Genomic DNA, 19,471 nt, shown 5'->3' with positions numbered 1-19,471 from the left:
CTAGCTCGAAGACAAGTTCAATCTCAAATAAACATACAACGACATTCGAAAGGGAAAAAGCGAAACTTTTAAAACATCTAAGTTTCAGTTAGGAGGTCTTTGGCTTTTGATACATATTCAAGATTTTAAAACTTCTGACTGACACCACCAAACCAACATCAATTAGAGCGAAGGTCTACATTCGAAGTATGCAAGTTTACCGTAGATTCAAAAGTGTGTTGTTTCCAAGCGCAGGGTTGCATCAATGCACTAGTGCCTCTAATCAATGTCATAAACCTCTAAAAAAAAAAAGGTCGATAGCATCCCTCTATCGCCTTTTTTTAAGAAGTTCGATTCTTGTTTGAAGCAATGGGTAGCTTCCAATGAAGGTTAATTTCGCAGAATCACTGATGATACGAAGAGCCTTGTTTTACCGTGATTAAGAAAGAATAGGACTTTTAAGACAAAGGAACTTCTTTTACGAAAAAAAGTGAACATACCTGCACGTCCAATCTGTGTCCATATCAATTGGAAATTTAAAAGGCCCTAAATTATTTGGATGTTCTTTACGTGGTGTATATCTTACAGAATCTTTAGTTACAGTAATGAGACTAGGCTCTGTCAGCGATGGTGGACTTCGTACAGACCAGCAGATATCACAGTTGTCGGACATCAGAGGGTTATAGGCGTAGGAACACTTTATACAAGTCCACATCCTCTCTAAGTCGCTGTCCTGCAACATATATAAGAAATCATATTAGCAACTTGATGAAAACCCTTTGGTTTCGAAGTCTCTTTCACACTCACTTGAATGGTAAATAAAGTAGGGATGGAGAGCAGTACGAATTGCCTTCACTTCTATTTGAAAGCTAGAATACATATTAATTGCTTTTTAGAGAAAACCCCTAGAACATTGGCTTGATTCTGAGAAGAATGTTAAATTAAGGATTCAAATAGCGAGGAATCGGTCCAAAACAAAAAACCAACAACTCCGCCTTTTTGCCAACGTTTCGACCAATTTATTGTATTCTTCAGGCCTAGACATTACTAATAAATAATACACCAATTAGAATAATCAACCAGAGGAATACAATACATCTTATAAAAAACTATAAGAAGTTAGATAAATTACAATCTTAAGAACTTAAGCGGTTATGCGGGTTGGTTGAGTTACAGAAAAGCTAAGATCTACAAACTGGGGAACAGGTATTATGTATATACCTGTATATATATATATCCAAATATAACGGGAAGACAATAAATTTGTCGAAACGTTGGAGTTGTTGTTTTTTGTTCTGGACCGATTCCTCGCTATTTGAATATTTTTATAATATTTTACGGTAACTAAAATCTAATACAATTTCAAGAATGTTAAATTAGGATGAAAAAATAATTGCCATTTCAGTCGAGTAAAATTTATTTTGCCGATCTTTCGACCTAGGGACTAGGTCATCTTCAGGGCTGTGGAACTGAAGATGACCTAGTCCCTAGGTCGAAAGCTCGGCAAAATAAATTTTACTCGACTGAAATGGCAATTATTTTTTCATCCTAATGAAACTATGATTCAGTCACCAAAAAGAATGAACAACAAGAATGTTAAAGTTAGACTGTTTTAGTTGCGAGCACGCTGGCCGGACAGATTTCTCAGAATTTAAATTTGATAGAATCATACAACAAAGTTCTTAACACAAATTAAATCTATTTTGTCTGAAAAACTATATTTTTCTTTCAATCCGGCTGGGCCAAAGAAAAGACATTAAAGTAAAAGTAATCGCCTATTTTTTCAGGCGGGGCTTAACGTCCAACTACCAATTATGTGTCGTGGACGGGGGAGGAAACTCGTACTTTACTAAAAAAAAACTTTTTCTAACAAATAAAAAGTAATCATTCGTGGGATTCGAACTGGGGATCTCCCACATACAAAGCCGCGCTCTTGACCGCTAGACCCTCCTATCAAAGAAAAGACATTATACAAAGCAATTTTTTCTCACTTAAAGAACAAATCCATTTTGATTTACTTCTGCAAAGTTCAGGCTCTATGTGTTCATGAGGCTCTATGTGTTCATGAGAACGATAGATTCTGCATAATTAATGCTAGACCTTTCATATCACTCTACCAGCTTTCATTTCAGAGAGTACAGATGATGCGATTTGTAAGATGCAAAATATTTGTGCGAAATTTTTACTCGTTATTAAAAAATATCAACTTTTGTCAACTGTGAATATTAATTGAATTTCAATTATTATTTATCGATTGGTGTATTATATATATAGTAACGAAGTGACTTTGGCGCCATCTCTTGAAAGAAGAAAGAATCTCTAGTTCGCTAGGGAGCCACTAGGAACAGCTAGCATAAGAGGAGGCCTGGAAGGAACTAGTAAGATCTGCCATTCCTAGATTATACTGCGAGCTTCTAGCAGATTCCACAACATTCTACGGGGTATAAAAAGGGAAAAAGAGCGGCTCCAGAGAGGCAGTCAAGTGCAGTGCAGTCCAGTAGTTAGTCTGGTCTTTGAGCAGTCATTATTGTGAATTTATGTAATGTGTTTGACAGTGAACTGTTGTAACTTTTGTTGAATTACTTAGGATGGAAGATTTGCGAGGAATCGGTCAAATAAAACAACTCGTCTTTTTGCCAACGTTTCGACAAATATATTGTCCTCTTCAGGGCCTGGATATTACAGTTTAACAATTTGCGGTCACGAAAACTATATATTCATATTTAGTGAATTAGTTCAGTAAATAATCGTGTTGTTAGTAAACGTTATTTTCTGTGATGTGTAATAAATCAGTTTTGTTACAAGTTCAGCGTGTTTTATTATTTACGAACCTAGTTATTAACTAGTGGCAGTCACTAGTTGTAGTTTTTAAATAGAGAAAACTTCACATTTGGTTTCAAGTCGGTCTGCGAGATCCTCTCGAGATCTCTCTCTCTTTTATTTATTTATTTATTTGTAATGTGAGAATTCCAGGAAATTTTAAGGCTGATAACTCTCTAGAAATTAAAATAGAAGATACTTCAAGTAAATTGGATGAAGTAAAAAACACAGTTATTGACACAAATCATACAATTGAAGATATGCAAACGGAAATTAAACAAATGAAAAATTACATTCTGGATACTGAGAAATAACGATCTTAAAAAAGAGAGGTAAGGTGTCGAATTTTGGTTCTATATGGTTTAGGTAATTCCAATTTAGAAGTGAATTACCAAATTCACGATATTTCTGTTATTCGTAAGACTCGGTTTCAAGTCTGATAAAATATTTTTTCTAATAAAATTAGGTTCAGAAAAAACAAAGAAATTACTTGCGTTCAAAATTGAAATGGGAAAATTTAGTTATTTCTGAAAATTGCCTTAAGCGTTCAAGATGAAACGAACCTTTTAAGCATGACAAGGAGGAGGGTAAAAATGTTATATTGGGCTATAATTTTATTGCTAAGGCTGAAAGGAGATTGCACTATGATGATATTATTAATACCCCTAGCGTATCTCCAGCTTCTGCAAATAAAAGACCCTAGAAAGACAACTAGGAAAAGAAGAAGTAAAGAACCAGTTGCCGAGAGACAGCCCCAGACAGAGGAGTTTAGTCGCCCGTCCACTTCTGAACCTTTCCATTTAGAGCGATAAAGCAGATAAGAAAAAAATTCGAACATTTCGATGAAAAAAAGAACTTCAGATAGAACATTACAATAAAAATATCATGCCTAAAAAAGAAACTTCCACTCAGCAGAACTTAGATTTCTTTTCACAAAAACTTGGCAATCGTTTTCACCAGAGGAATTCTATTATATTTTAGAATTTATAAGAATTTAATACCACTTGACATTATGTATTGTTTACTGGACACCGACTTCCAGAATGATTATTTTAGAGTGTTGCTGAAGCAAGAATTAGCGGACTTATGTACTATATTTTGTGATTGTGAGTTTATAGTGGGGGTGACTTCAATTTCCGAGAGGGTAACCTAAATACCTCGTAATTAACTTGGTATTGTTTTTGAGGGCTCAATTTTTTTTATAAAGAGGTTATCACTTAAAAATATTGCAAATAAAAGGGGTATATTAAAACTGTCCGATAGGACAGTTGTATAAGGGTTGATCGTCAAAAACTGCACGAAAAAGCGTAACGTTGAAAAACACCCAACTTTGACAATTTTTTTCTCTTTTTCTATAAAAGATAGAATTCCCAAAGTTTCTTTAAGTTCCTTAGCCGCCTATGCCTTCATCCGTCGCCATTACAGAATACGTGATGGATAGAATGTTATCCGGCGCCGCCAAGACTAATGCCACAGATGCGTCCTCGCTAAGCCTCACCCCATAATTCAACCTAGTTAGTTATTGAGGGTAAGGCGTGGAATCTGAATGAGCTCGTCAATAAGTACGGAGAAGATGTCAGTCTCTCATCAGGAAGTGAGTTAGCAGATGATTCAGGAAGTACGGACTGGAAAATTTATCTGATGGAACGCTAAGAAATTGGCTAACTGAAGGAATATTAGTTAAGCAGAGGTCAAAGCCAAAGAAAAGAAAGGCAGAGGGATCACCAGGAAAACGGACGCTTTTTCGTCGAATCCAGGACGCAAAAGCCTCAACATCAACTAAGGGAGCCGAATTGGCGAAATGAGAATAATTCTGAACTAGGTAACAATTTTATAACAATTATGGCGTACAATACATTGGGTCTGAAAAGTAAAGCAGATCTTTTTTTGTTCTTTAATTAAAACTGTCCGGTAGGACAGTTGTGTAAGGGTTGATCGTCAAAAACTGCACGAAAAAGTGTAACGTTGAAAAACACCCAACTTTGACAATTTTTTTCTCTTTTTCTATAAAAGATAAAATTCCTAAATTTTCTTTAAAATATAAGGCAACCCCACCTTTATAACTGCAATTTTTTGCAACAACCGAGATGTAATAGATTTCGAGAAAAAAGTTGCCTGAAATGATCAAAAACGGCTTTTTCAGAAAATGTTCTTGTTCTTGTTGTTACCTTTTTTGTAAACAACGTAGCGCCTAAACGCGTGAACCGATTTTCAAGAATGAGGTGTCATTCGATTCTGAATTTTATGTAGATGTGCCTTTTCGGGGTCTCGACGTTGTACATCGAATGGGAGAGGAGTTAGCCCCCTTTATGTAAGGCCCCCTCCAAAATTAAAACTGTCCGGTAGGACAGTTGTATAAGGGTTGATCGTCAAAAACTGCACGAAAAAGCGTAACGTTGAAAAACACCCAACTTTGACAATTTTTTTCACTTTTTCTATAAAAGATAAAATTACCAAATTTTCTTTAAAATATAGGGCAAACCCTCCTTTATGACTGTAATTTTTTTGCAACAACCCAGATCTAACAGATTTTGAGAAAAAAGTTGCCGAAAATGAGCAAAAACGGCATTTTCAGAAATTGTTGTTGTTCTTCTTCTTGTTGTTGTTGTTACCTTTTTTGTAAACTGCGTAGCGCCTAAACGCGTGAACCGATTTTCATGAATGAGGTGTCATTCGATTCGGAATTTTATGTAGATGTGCCTTTTGGGGGTCTCTACGCTGTACATCGAATGGGAATGGAGTTAGCCCCCTTTATGTAAGGCCTCCTCCAAAATTATTATTACTAATTACTCTGTAAATCTTAGCCCGATTTTAATAAAATTTGGTAGGATGATAGGGTCCTAACCCTATAGAGCCCTAGCTCCCCTACGTAACATTAAAGCGACGATCTGCTCTTACACTAGTTAAGGGGAAGTATAGCAATCGTTACAAATTATCGACACGTGAACCGATTTTCATGAATGAAGTGTCATTCGAATCTAAATTTTGTACAGATTTGCACTTTAAAAGTCTCGACGCCGTGCCTCATAAGGAGGGGCGTTCGCCCCACCCAAATAAGGCCCTTTCTAAAACTATTATTACCAATATTTCTATAACGCTTAGTCCGATTTTGATAAAATTTAACACGAAGCAGTAATTAAAGCTCCTCTACGTGGCTGTGATGTGCCATCATGCTCTTACACCCACTAAGAGGAAGTACTGCAATAGTTAAAATTATCAATGGGCGAACCTATTTACATTATTAATGAATTGTCGTACGATTCAAAATCTTTGCCTCTTTGCCTTTTAGGGAGAAGTACTGTAATCGCGGTTTATTTTTCTTACTCCTCTTAAAAGGAAGTACTGAAATCGCAGTTTAATTTTGCTTTTTACGTACAAATACCTTCCTATTTTATTCAAAACGCTTTCTCAAAAAAATTGTGATTGAGGATGGCAACTATAATCATTCTTTAAAATGATCTCTCCAGTGACAGTTACGGTTCCGACTTAACACCTTATCAGGTTATAATGATAGAATTGCTTATTACAAATTGTAAAGCAGATATGTAACTTTGCAAAATAGACAAAAAGGAAAATGTATCCAAAAGGCACAAAAAGAAACTTACAGTTTAAAATGTTAAGTATAAGGGTTGATTAAACGCCAAAAGGCAAATCAGCTAGTACCCAACATTTCGTTCATGCTTAGTTGATATAATTTAAGTAATTTTGCTGCATTAACTTTTCCTTCACATTTTTTAGAATTTATTAGATGTCACAGACCCTTATGCTGGCCAGTTCATTCATAATATAATTTTGTTATAATTATATTAAAATGTGTATTATATCTTCGTTTTTAAATAGGTACTTTATTTTAACTCTATTCCAAATTATTCTTCGGATTTATCTTTAACATGCCCTTTATTCTGAGTAGACACATATACATGCATGTTAAAGTAGAAAAAGACAAAGTTAGAGTCGGCTACTGTTTAAATTTGAATCACTGATTTAAAAGAATATTTCAGTCTTGAATTCGTCTTACCGAAATATTCGTGAGCACAAATAACACACAGTTAATAACAAGTAGAGTATTCAACAACAATTATTCATTTCTCAATTGTAATTTAATTTAGTCCCCCTAATTTTACTTATATTAAATACTGGAATAATTAGCTGTCCTAACAGTATGCATATCTTATTTATTTTATATTACATATATACAACATTGTGAGAATGACAGCTACATTGAGAGTGTAAATGATCAAAACTATATTATTTGCGATAAAGCCAGATGATTATTACCTATTATTATAAACGATTGACTACTACATAAAATAACAATTACTTTGATCGAAGAATGAACTTAAATTGACTTTAAGGTCAACTGATTTTGAAAATTTGTATTTTTATTTTTGTGATTTTCAGTTGGATAGTAGTTACATGGTAATGGGTGATTGCAATGTACGGATAGCGGATGCTCAGATAATACAATCCGAATTAAATTGTTGTAATAATAACGTAAATAGGGTGCGTAGATCAAAAGATAAAATTTTAAATAGAAAAGGAAGAAAATGGTTAGAATTTTGTGAGGATATCGATCTAATAGTTTTGAATGGAAGGACAGAGGGTGATGGGGAGGGAGAAATAACCTTTCTAGGAGCCATGGGTTCGTCCGTAAACGATCTATGCTGTGTGAGTTTCTCAATTTTGCCTTTAATTGAAAATTTTGTAGTTTTGGACGAGGTATATTCTGATCACTGCCCTATTACTCTCAAAATTAATCTATACAATAAATCTGTAAATGAATTAGCAACTATTCCTCTTCTGCCTAAATTAATTTGGACTCAAAATGATAACTTAAAATATAAGGAGAGGTTGGATGATGAGTTAAATAAAATAAAATTTAATTGCGACTAAAATGTTTTATTTAGTTAATTTCCTTTTTTTGTAAAAGTATTCATTTTTTTACTCAATAGTGGATTATTTTATTTTTTTCCCAAATGTGTTGTATTTATGTTGTAATGTATATAAACGAAACTCAACTCTGCGGACGAAGTACGCTCCATGCACTTGAGTGTTTTTTTTTTTTTTAATTTTATGATTTAAGGCGCGTCAACATCTAAGGTTATTGGCGCCCGGAGCTTTTTTCAGTGCACTGCCGGCCTCCGGACAGTGTTCTCTCGTTACAGACAATACTGTCCATCACCGGACAGTGAGCTGTAAAAAGCTCCTAGGAAGAGAAAATCTAAGGGTCAGCTGCTGGATTCGAACCCGGGACCTCCGCGTGGGAGTCCAGTATGCTAACCTCATAGCTAATCCCTTCCCTGCGCACTTGAGTGTTATTATTATTTTTATTTCTGTAATGTAATTTATGTATATAATTGAAATTAAATAAACACTTATTATTATTATTAATTCAACCAAAAGGTGCACTGTTGTCTGAACGCATTACCGTGACTAAAGCCTTCACGCAGACCGGTGTCGACTCCGCCAGGTCCTTCACTATTTCCCGCGCGCGATTGCTATCCGATGAAGACTAATTTGTAGCCTTGATCTTCGCCACCACCTCAAGGCAATGCGAAATTGCTGCCAAGTTATTCACCTCCACTTTCTTCGCTGCCTCTCATCGCGTTGTTGCCAGGCGTGGGTCTTCCTCCACGATGGGTATCGATAACTGTACCAACTTGGTCGGTGCTCACACTGCACTGCGACAGCTGGACCGTCTCCTTCTTAATAATCCTCATCAACAGCAAGCCGTGAGTCACACTGCCTCTGCCGCGTAAATTAGCAGGCGGTTTATACCACCCGTGAGTATGCAATTTGGCGGCCTGTGGGGGCTGCCATTAAGAACGCTAAACATCACCTAACCCGCGTCATCGGGAATCAACGCTTCACTTGTGAGAAATTATTACCCGCGGTGACCAAGATCGAGACCATCATGAATTCCCCACCCCTATCACCAATTCTTCGAATACGCCGATCCTAAACCAGTGACGCCTGGTCATTTCCTCCGGAGCGAGACCTCGCCGCTTTAAACCCCAAACGCCTCTCCATTTGAAATTGTATTAATTGCATGCAGCGAGACCTCTGGGAGGCGGTGGCGCACGAATACTTGCATATGCGTCATCCAAATAGTTTCTCCCCGCCACTAATGTCAACACTCGTGCAATTCTCATCATTTGCCGGGATAACCTCCTTCCGCGCCAAAGCCCACTTGGGCGCATCAACCCGTAACGCAGTTGCATAAGACTACACGCATTTTAGTGCTGAAGTTCATCAGTGCCTGTGACTGGACCCAAATATCTCCTACTTTTGGAGCACACATACTTTCTCTTTTTGTTCTGTTTTGTAAACTCTTTTTTAGTTTTTCGTAATTATTTATTGTACTCACGTTTGAAGAAACCATCTTTTGGTGAAGCACTAATAAATAAATAATAAATATTTATGTTGGCTACCTAATTACTTAATTTTTGGCACCATTTTTTGAGTAGGATGGCTAAAACACAAGTAATATTTCGTTTCACCAAATGAAATAAAAGCTGTTATAACTGAACCCACCTTAAGACAGAAAACATTCTTCAGGTCAACCGGATCAGTAGCAGAATTTGGAAGTCCGTGACCAGTGGTTGGTGTTGTAGTCATCGCAGGATATTCTCCAGGTTTAGATATTCCAATATACGAATAACGCGTTGTAATATCGGACGATTTTCCAGAGATCAACTGTACATTTAGATTACTAACGGAACTATGGACTATCGAACACTTCTCTTGCGTTCCTTCATCAACCAGTTCTTTCAGATTGTCTTTGTTTTCAGATTTCACGACCTGGAACAGAAACTTTTAAAGATAAAATTTTTCTAATCGCTTGGACAATAGGAAGCAGAATAAAAAAAAGTGAATAAAACAAGTTTTACTTTCTCTTATTCCCAGATAATTTCTCGCAGGTTTCCATAAGAAATACGTATATTGGGATCCTCGGAATATAGAGGGTGTTCATTTTAAGACGGCTCAAATGCATTTCATGCTTAAACGGTTGATCTGAGCGAAAAATGGTAGAGGAAACATTTGTTGCCCGTCACCTCTAGTTTCAGAATATGTGACTTGATTTTAGATTCCTGCCCGCATACGCGGCTGACGCGCGACCAAAAGTGAGGATTTGCAGTTGACCCCCATTTTCACATACACCGTTTTAAAGAGTATAAAAAGTTATGAAAGATACCGGAAACCCCAATTTGATATCTTCAAAATTAAAGGTGCTAGGCCATTTCAACCGTTTTAAAGAGTATAAAAAGTTATGAAAGATACCGGCAACCCCAATTTGATATCTTCAAAATTAAAGGTGCTAGGCCATTTCAAAATCTGGTATTTATTAATCATATTTCAATTTTTTAACTAGTTATCAAAGAGAAAGAAGAGTACGCGATAGGTCATTTTTATGTACTTTTTCATCCCCTTTCTACTAAAAATATTGCCGAGGGAGTAAAGCTATTATTTTTCTTAATATCGGGAAATAAGTCGTTTTCCGAGTGATTTTTCTAAGAAAAATCAAATATTTAGAGCTTTAGATGTTTTCAGGTATACCCAAAATGGCTAAAAAATAATTTTACATCTGTTACAAACAAAAATGTTAAAAATTATTTGGTAATTTTGAGAGAGTTGCGTTAATTACCAAAAATATTGGAATCCTCCTGCCACACATTTAAGTGATCAATATCTTTCATGTAAAGGTTCAAACTTATTCCTTAATTTATCAAATAATGCACTTTAGACAACTTCTGAAGCATGTACTGTGCCTTCAAAGATGCCTCCTCAGATACAGAGAGCAGTTGATAACCTCCTGGCTAACCTGGCTTGCGAGCCAGAGGAGCCACATGTTTTACAATTTGAGTAAAGTGCATTATTTGATAAATTAAGGAATAAGTTTGATCCTTTACATGAAAGATATTGATCACTTAAATATGTGGCAGGAGGTTCCCAATTTTGTTGGTAATTAAACGCAACTCTCCCAAAATTACCAAATAATTATCAAACCTTCTTGTTTGTAACAGATGTAAAATTAATTATTAGCCATTTTGAGAACATCTAAAGCTCTTAACATTTGATTTTTCTTAGAAAAATCACTTGGAAAACGACTTATTTCCCGATATTAAAAAAAATACTAGCTTTACTGTCTTAACAATATTTTTAGTAGAAGGGGAATGAAAAAATACATAAAAATGACCTATCTCGTGCTCTTCTTTCCCTTTGATAACAAGTTAAAAAAAATTGAAATATGATTAAAAATACCAGATTTTGAAATGGCCTAGCACCTTTAATTTTGAAAATATCGAATTGCGATTTCCGGTTTCTTTCATTACTTTTTATACTCTTTAAAACGGTGTATATGAAAATGGGGATCAACTGCGAACCCTCACTTTTGGTCGCGCGTCAGCCGCGTATGCGGGCAGGAATCTAAAATCAAGTCACATATTCTGAAACTAGATGTGACGGGCAACAAATTTTTCCTCTACCATTTTTCGCTCAGATCAACTGTTTAAGCATGAAATGCATTTGAGCCGTCTTAAAATGAACACCCTGTATATATATAAAAAAAGGTTTATAGCGCAGCTCAGAATCACACAGAAAACCGGACGCTCCTACGTAAACATTCGTCCGTGTTTATGTTTGTTAGTATTTGAAATGCTTCCGCCAATTGAGAATCCCGCCGACTGTGAAATACGAGCTGTGATTGGCTTTTTTAGTGCTAAAGGTGTGAAAGCGGCTGAAATTCATCGTAAGATCAGTGAAGTTTTGTGTTGGAAACATTATGAGCTGTGGAATAGGTTACAGCTTATAAAGAAGGTCGCACGAATGTTAATGATGTGGAACGAAAACAAAGTTTAGCCAGTGCGAATCCTTGAGTTATACAGTAGGGAATATGATGATTTTTTAAGCATTAGTGGCATTCGTTACACCGGGATCGAAACAGCCATTCATGGGATGGCGACATTCAACATCACCCAAGAAATTGAACTTCAAACAATTTCAGCCGGGAATATCATGTGTACTGTGTTTTGGGATAGGAAGGAGGTATTGCTAGTGGATTTTTTGCCTCGTTGTGACACAATAAATTCTGCAACTTATTGTGAATCCTTAAATAAACTGCGCCGTGCTAACCAAAACAAAAGGCGTGGCATGCTGAATAAGGGGGAGATCGTTTTGATCCATGGCAAGCCCATCAACATACGGCAAATCAAACTCAAAATCATTTGGCAGGGACAACTTGTTCACTCTCCGTACAGTCCCGATCTAGCACCCAGTGACTATCAACTGTTTCTGCATTTGAAGGTGCATCTGGGTGTCATCACCACGAGGACAATGATGAAGATGAGGACGACACGACTAAAACATGACGGTGTTCCAGTGGCTGCCAAATCAGGGGCCGACTAATACGAGGATGAGATTCGAAAGTTGGTTGTACGATACGATAAGGGCCTTAATATTAGTGGCAACTATGTAGAAAAGTAGATTTTAATATTTTTTAATAAAATAAAAACGACACTTACTTAAAAAACACGACTCGTATTTTTAGACAAATGTCTAAAAATTCTTGTCAATGTCTGTGACTACGATATTAGCCTTTAAATCATTTTTTGATAATATAAATATAACAAGTGTCCCCAGTAATTTAAATGACTTATTCTTCTTTTGCTCCATACTATACTGTATATGCGCTAATGATTAATTTTTCATCTCCATGACTAAAAGTTTAAATATTTCACTTTTATTTTTTTCATTTTATTAGTAATTACCTGAAACTTGATTCGAAGTGTGGTAATTGTACTCTCCTAATTCTTCAAATCTTGTTGCAATTCACTTTTCATTTCGATCATTTCTAATATTTGCTAATTGTATCTGTTTCAATTTAATTATAGTTTATTTTGTAATTTAAGATACGTAAATATCTAAGGTCGATGGGACCTAGATGAGAAAATGGAGGCCCGGAATGAATGTAGAATTCATCTGATAGAAATGACAATTACTCGTACACAGTTCTAATTAAACGCACCCGTAAAGCCGCGATGCAAACGATGGTTCCCCTGAATCTATCATCAGTATTAAAATTATAAAACCAAAGCCGGACTGAACAGTATGTACGAGTTTAAGAAATTTTGCCTTCGATTTTGCATAGGACACAAGGTAGCATCGGCAGCAGTACTAATTTTTTTTCAGAAGTTACTAACGAAACAAGACACAGTCACCGCTTTCTAAAATGGCTTTTATGTCCAGAGGACTTCTTTAGATAGAAAAAAGGTCAGTTTTTGTTTTTATTCCTAATCAAATTTGATAGACAATTTACATACATAAGAAGAACCAAACCTCATTCGACAGAAATTCTGAACGCCTGTACATTGGCTGTACCCACAGATGATCAGATGAACGTGTTTTGTCCCAGTCAGGAACAGTTATTACCATAGATGATCTGGGTAGTGAATGTCCAGGCGATGAAACGGGTATTGTACTTTTACGTGGAGTCTCACAAACCTAAACAATACAACAAAGCGAATCCATATTTTTGAGACTGAGAAAAAATCTGGTTTAGGCACTATGTATATCTTCTTACTGCCATTATTACTGTTCTAATAGTCTAATTTTTACTAATAATGAATTTTACTGAGCTAGTTTAGTTATGCTTAAATAGATGGTATGAACCTGACGTAAATTACACTTTCAGAAAAGTAAATGTATCTAGTTACACCTACTAAACTCACCTCACAGCGACTAGTCTCCCCAGAATTATACAGAGTACACCTTGCACACGACCACACATGAACTAAATTGCTAATAGTATCAGTTGGATGTAACAGCAAGGAAGAAGGTCTTCGTGGTTGTGTATACTTCTTATGGATAACAGAACCATTTGAAAGACTGCGGCTGACTTTGGATTTCACCCTTTCATAAACAGAAAGAGATTGCCTCTTTGGAGATTTCGAAGCGCTAACATCAGTATCAAGTATTCTGCCCACTGACACTTCTTCCTGCAAAAATATAAATTACTTTTCTAACTGAAAAAATAAAGAAAAGTTTAGAATCCATAGAAATTAAATCTTTACTCTTATTAAATCATCTAAATTAAAACTGTCCGGTAGGACAGTTGTATAAGGGTTGACCATCAAAAACTGCACGAAAAAGCGTAACGTTGAAAAACACCCAATTGTGACAATTTTTTTCTCTTTTTCTAAAAAAGATAAAATTCCCAAATTTTCTTTAAATCTTACTCCAAACCCTCCTTTATAACTGTAATTTTTTTGCAACCACCCAGATCTAATAGGTTTCGAGAAAAAAGTTGCCGAAAATGAGCAAAAACGGCTTTTTCAAAAAATGTTCTTGTTCTTGTTGTTGTTACCTTTTTTGTAAACAACGTAGCGCCTAAACGCGTGAACCGATTTTCATGAATGAGGTGTCATTCGATTCGGAATTTTATGTAGATGAGCCTTATGGGGGTCTCGACGTTGTACATCGAATGGGAAAGAAGTTAGCCCCCTTTATGTAAGGCCCCCTCATAAATTATTATTACTAATTACTCTGTAAATCTTCGCCCGATTTTGATAAAATTTGGTAGGGTGATACGGTTAGGGCTCCCCTACGTAACATTAAAGCGACGATCAGCTCTAACACTTTTTAAGGGGAAGTATAGCAATCGTTGCAAATTATCGACACGTGAACCGATTTTCATGACTGAAGTGTCATTCGAATCGAAATTTTGTACAGATTTGCACTTTAAAAGTCTCGACGCCATGCCTCATAAGGAGGGGAGTTTGCCCCACCCAAATAAGACCCTTTCTAAAACTATTATTACCAATATTTCTATAACGCTTAGTCCGATTTTGATAAAAGTGGTTAAAGCTCCTCTACGTGGCTGTGAAGTGCCATCTTGCTCTTACACCTACTAAAAGGAAGTACTGCAATCGTTTAAATTATCAATGAGTGAACCGATTTAAATCAATGAATTGTCGTTCGATTAAAAAATCTTTCCTCTTTGCCTTTTAGGGAGAAGTACTGCAATCGTAGTTTATTTTTCTTACTCCTCTTAAAGGAAGTACTGAAATCGCAGTTTAATTTTGCTATTTACGTACAAATACCTTCCTATGTTATTCAAAACGCTTTTTCAAAAAAATTGTTATTGAGGATGGTTTGGGGGAACGCAACTATAATCATTCTATAAAAAGATCTCTCCAGTGGTAGTTACGGTTCCGACTTAACACCTTATCAGATTATAATGATAGAATTGCTTATTCCAAATTTTAAAAAAATCTGTAAAGAAGATATGTAACTTTGTAAAATAGAGAAAAAGGAAAATCTCTCCAAAAGGTACAAAAATCTCCTTAACAAAAACTTACAGTTTAAAATGTTAAGTATAAGGGTTGATTAAACGCCAAAAGGTACACAAATCAGCGAGTACCCAACATTTCATTAATACTTCATTAATAGTCAAGTAATTCTACTGCATTAATTTTCATTAATAAGTTATTTTTTAGAATTTATTAGATGTCACAGACCCTTATGCTGGCCATTTTCGTCTACAAAATATATGTTCAAGTAGCACTGTAGATTGACTGTAATATCTAGTTATTTATAATAATCAAACTATTAATTACAGGTTAAAAAGAAAAAATTCAAAACTTTTTTTTATAAAACTTACATTAATGATTTTATTTTATTTATTTATTTTTATTTTTAAATAAAAATCGTTGGTTTAAGTTCAGTCTTCGATTAAAGTAATTGTTATTGTATGAAGTAGTCAAACGTTTATAATAATAGGTAATAATCATCTGGCTTTATCCCAAATAATATAGTTTTCTTCAATTACATTCTCAATCTAGGTATTCATACCACAATGTTGTATATATGTAATATAAAGTAAATAAGATATGCATATTTTTAGGACAGCTAATTATTCCAGGATTTTACTATAAGTAAAATTAGAAGGACTAAATTAGATTTCAATTGAGAAATGAATAATGGTTGTTGAATAATCTACTTGTATTATTTGTGCTCACGAATATTTCGGTAAGACGAATTCAAGACAGTAGCCTACTCTAACTTTGTCTTTTTCTACTTTAACATGCATGTACGTACGTATATATGTGATTTATCATAATTATAACAAAAAAATATTATAAATGAAGTGGCCAGCATAAGGGTCTGTGACATCTAATAAATTCTAAAAAATAACTTATTAATGAAAATTAATGCAGTAAAATTACTTAAATATTAATGAAGGATTAATGAAATGTTGGGTACTTGCTGATTTGTGTACCTTTTGGCGTTTAATCAACCCTTATACTTAACATTTTAAACTGTAAGTTTTTGTTAAGGAGATACGTAATATAAAATAAATAAGATATGCATATTTTTAGGACAGCTAATTATTCCAATATTTTACTATACGTAAGTAAAATTAGGGGGACTAAATTAAATTACAATTGAGAAATGAATAAATATTGTTAAATAATCTACTTGTTATTAACTGTCTGTTACTTGTGCTCAAGAATATTTCGGTAAGACGAATTCAAGACTGAAATATTGTTTTAAATCCTCCGTGATTCAAATTTAAACAGTAGCCGACTCTAAATTTGTCTTTTTCTATTTTAATATGCATGTATATGTGACAACTTCAGAATAAAGGGCATATTAAAGATAAATCAGAAGAATAATTTGGAATAGTGTTAAAATAAAGTACCTATTTAATAACGAAGATATAATATACATTTTATCATAATTAAAACAAAAAATATTATGAACGAACTGGCCAGCATAAGGGTCTGTGTCATCTAATAAATTCTAAAAAATGTGAAGGAAAAGTTAATGCAGCAAAATTATTTAAATTATATCAACTAAGCTTGAATGAAATGTTGGGTACTTGCTGATTTGTGTACCTTTTGGCGTTTAATCAACCCTTATACTTAACATTTTAAACTGTTAGTTTTTGTTAAGGAGATAGACAATAGTGGCAGGCGCCACTGCAGTCGAGCGGAAAGAGACGAGTCGCGAAAAAGAAAAATTTATTGTAGTACTAGGTACGTACGATGGTCGTAGATTTTATTAAATATCTGCCTCCGTCCACGACGCCTAATTTAGAAGTTGAACATAAAGTTATCCTGAAATAATAAAATATTATTATTTTACTTCTTATTTTTTTATTTTATTTTGTCAATTGAGGAAATTTTTTAGAAAAGCAAGTACATTCTAATTGTGTAACCTATTAACAATATTACGTCATTACAGTGACGAAAAAAGTCTTCATCAAATTAAGCTAGGCAAGGTCGATGTGAAATTGAAGAGGAAGATATCCTTGATCAAACATATTACCCGGCTATGTTATAAAAAATATAATAGAAGTGATAAAAACTCAAAAGAAAGTCAGGTTCTAGGCGGCCATCGTTTAAAGTTTATGAGGCTTTACAAAGAAGAAGTCAAGTTAAATCCAAGCAAAAGTACTGGTACACTTACTGCAAAAACTTATAATGTCTGACGTCACCAAAGTGGATTTTCGTGGACTGTTAAGATTGAAATACATGCGCCACTATGCACATCTTCCTTTTCACCTTCAGAGTATGATACGGAGGCTAATCGCTTCTTTTAAAGTAGCCAGTTCTAACATTAGTTGGATTTGACTACTGCTTATCAGGAAAGCAAATCATTTGTACATTTTTTCCTACCAACTCCGGGCAGCAATTTGATTAAAGGCATCTTAAATTTCACATATAAATTATTCAAACATTAAACCATTTAATTATTAAATTGTAAAGTCATTATTACATTTCAGGCTCAGCAGCTACATTTCTATCAATCACGTAAAATAACTAATGTGGGTTTTCTGAAAATGTTCACAATAGAACTCACCATTTGAAGTTAAACTTAATATGTATAGGGGCTCAATACAAAAATTTATGATAATAAAAAAAAGATGTTTGCGAACATGAGACTTGTGTGGATAGGTATTGAAGTACAATTATTTTTGGGTCCACGTCACTTCTTTAGTTATAAAACAGTGATTTCATACCATTGAAATGTTTAGTAAAAACATTAGGTTTACCTGTAAATCGTGCTGATCAGTAAAATAGATAGTGGAGGCTTGGTCACTGGCCATAGTGGCCGCGAGCTGGTCGGAAAGAGCGGCTGTGGAGCAGGCAGCACACCGCTCGGTGACGCTGCTGTTGTTTAGCCGACAATTGGAACACATCCACCGTCTGACCAGGGCGGAAAGACTCTGGCTTTTCTGCAACCTGCCGACCACTACCTCGCCTTGCGTCTGTTCCACCACACTACCGCACCAACCGCCATGGCCGCCAATATTTCTGCAGCTTTCACACGCACATTGTTACTATATTCAACCATAAAATAAGTCCATATATAATCAAGGGCACAAATCTTATTGGGTTGTCCGGAAAATAATGCAGGATTATGGTTTTAAAAGAAAAAAAATAAAATTAATGATTTGTAACGGTTTTTATTAATCAAAATAGTCTCCATTACTTTCTATACATTTCTACCAACCTGTGGGTAACTTTTCCATACCCTCTGTATAGAATTTATAAATTAAGAAAACGCATTTTCTAATTTTCTTTGGTCAATAAATTTTTTATTTTGTAAATAGCGGTCCAGGTGTCTAAAAAAATGGTAATCAGTAGACGAGAGGTCCGGTGAGTAGGGCGGGTGTAGCAGAGTCTCATAGCCAAGCTCCAACAATTTTCGGGAAGTAACATATGGCCGAGCGTTGTCATGCAACAGAATGGACCCCTTTCGATTGACTAAAGATGACTTCATTATTGCCAATTTCTCATGCATTACGTCAATTTGGTTACAATACGATTCGGCATTGATGGTTTCACCAGGATTCAAGAAGTTGTAATGAATCAGACTAAATGAAGCCCACCAAACAGTAACCATCACCTTTTTTTGATGATTTGGGAGCTTTGGAAAATATCGTGCTGCTTTTCCTTTGTCAAGCCACTGTCCAGAGCGTCTGCTGTTGTCGTAGAGGATCCACTTTTCATCGCAAGTCACAATTCTGGACAGAAAAGGATCGCTGTTGTTTCGCAAAGAAGTGCAGCACAAATTTCATACCGCTGATTTTTTTGGCGGTCGTTTAATGTGTGAGTAACCCAACTTTTAAGCTTTTTCACCTTCCCAATCGCCCGCCTTGAGATGGTCATCGACGGTTGATTTGCTAACTTCGAGTTTCCCTGCCAGTTATCGAACAGTTATTCTGGAATTTTCTTCCACCAAAGCTCGGAGAACATCGTCATCAAGGGCAGAACTTCTTCCAAGACCTTCTTTGTCTTCAAGTCTCCCGCTCGAAATTTCTGGAAACACCGTTGAACAGTACAGTACACTCACTTATACTGCCTTCGCCCCAGACATCGTTGATATTTCTGGCCGTTTAGGCCCCGTTCCGGCCGAGTTTGAACTCGTAAAACCAAATTATGCGAAAATCACGTTTTGACATCTTAGTAAAGACTGAATTATTTCTAAGTAGCAAAATATTACAGAAGTAAACAAACATTTTTGTTTGAAAGAGTGTTTACATTTATAAAAGTCAAAAGTCCAACAAACATAAACAGTTTACTATTTGGAGGGGTATTTTAAAGAAAACATAAAATCCTGCATTATTTTCCGGACAACCCAATAGTAAAATAATTAATGGGGTTGA

At 35.2% G+C, this 19,471-nt stretch overlaps 1 protein-coding gene across 2 annotated transcripts in view; it reads right to left on the bottom strand.

Annotated features, from left to right (window-relative positions):
* Positions 1–19,471, bottom strand: part of sol (calpain 15 small optic lobes) — an 80,200-nt gene that overhangs the window by 56,419 nt on the left and 4,310 nt on the right. For both annotated transcript variants that reach the window (XM_074138205.1, XM_074138206.1), the window contains exons 2-6: positions 17,855–18,122; positions 13,527–13,793; positions 13,135–13,299; positions 9,334–9,600; positions 480–712 (exon numbers count right to left, since the gene is read on the bottom strand). In XM_074138205.1, coding sequence (XP_073994306.1) covers positions 480–712; positions 9,334–9,600; positions 13,135–13,299; positions 13,527–13,793; positions 17,855–18,122 — 1,200 coding nt within the window. The remainder of the gene's footprint in view (positions 1–479; positions 713–9,333; positions 9,601–13,134; positions 13,300–13,526; positions 13,794–17,854; positions 18,123–19,471) is intronic.

This window comes from Rhodnius prolixus, unplaced genomic scaffold (assembly GCF_049639745.1).
Source record: "Rhodnius prolixus isolate KJV_2025 unplaced genomic scaffold, Rpr scaffold_11, whole genome shotgun sequence".
In the NCBI taxonomy this organism is placed as follows: domain Eukaryota; kingdom Metazoa; phylum Arthropoda; class Insecta; order Hemiptera; family Reduviidae; genus Rhodnius; species Rhodnius prolixus.
The sequence above is the reverse complement of the archived record's forward strand: the minus strand, read 5'-3'. Positions and strand labels throughout refer to the sequence as shown.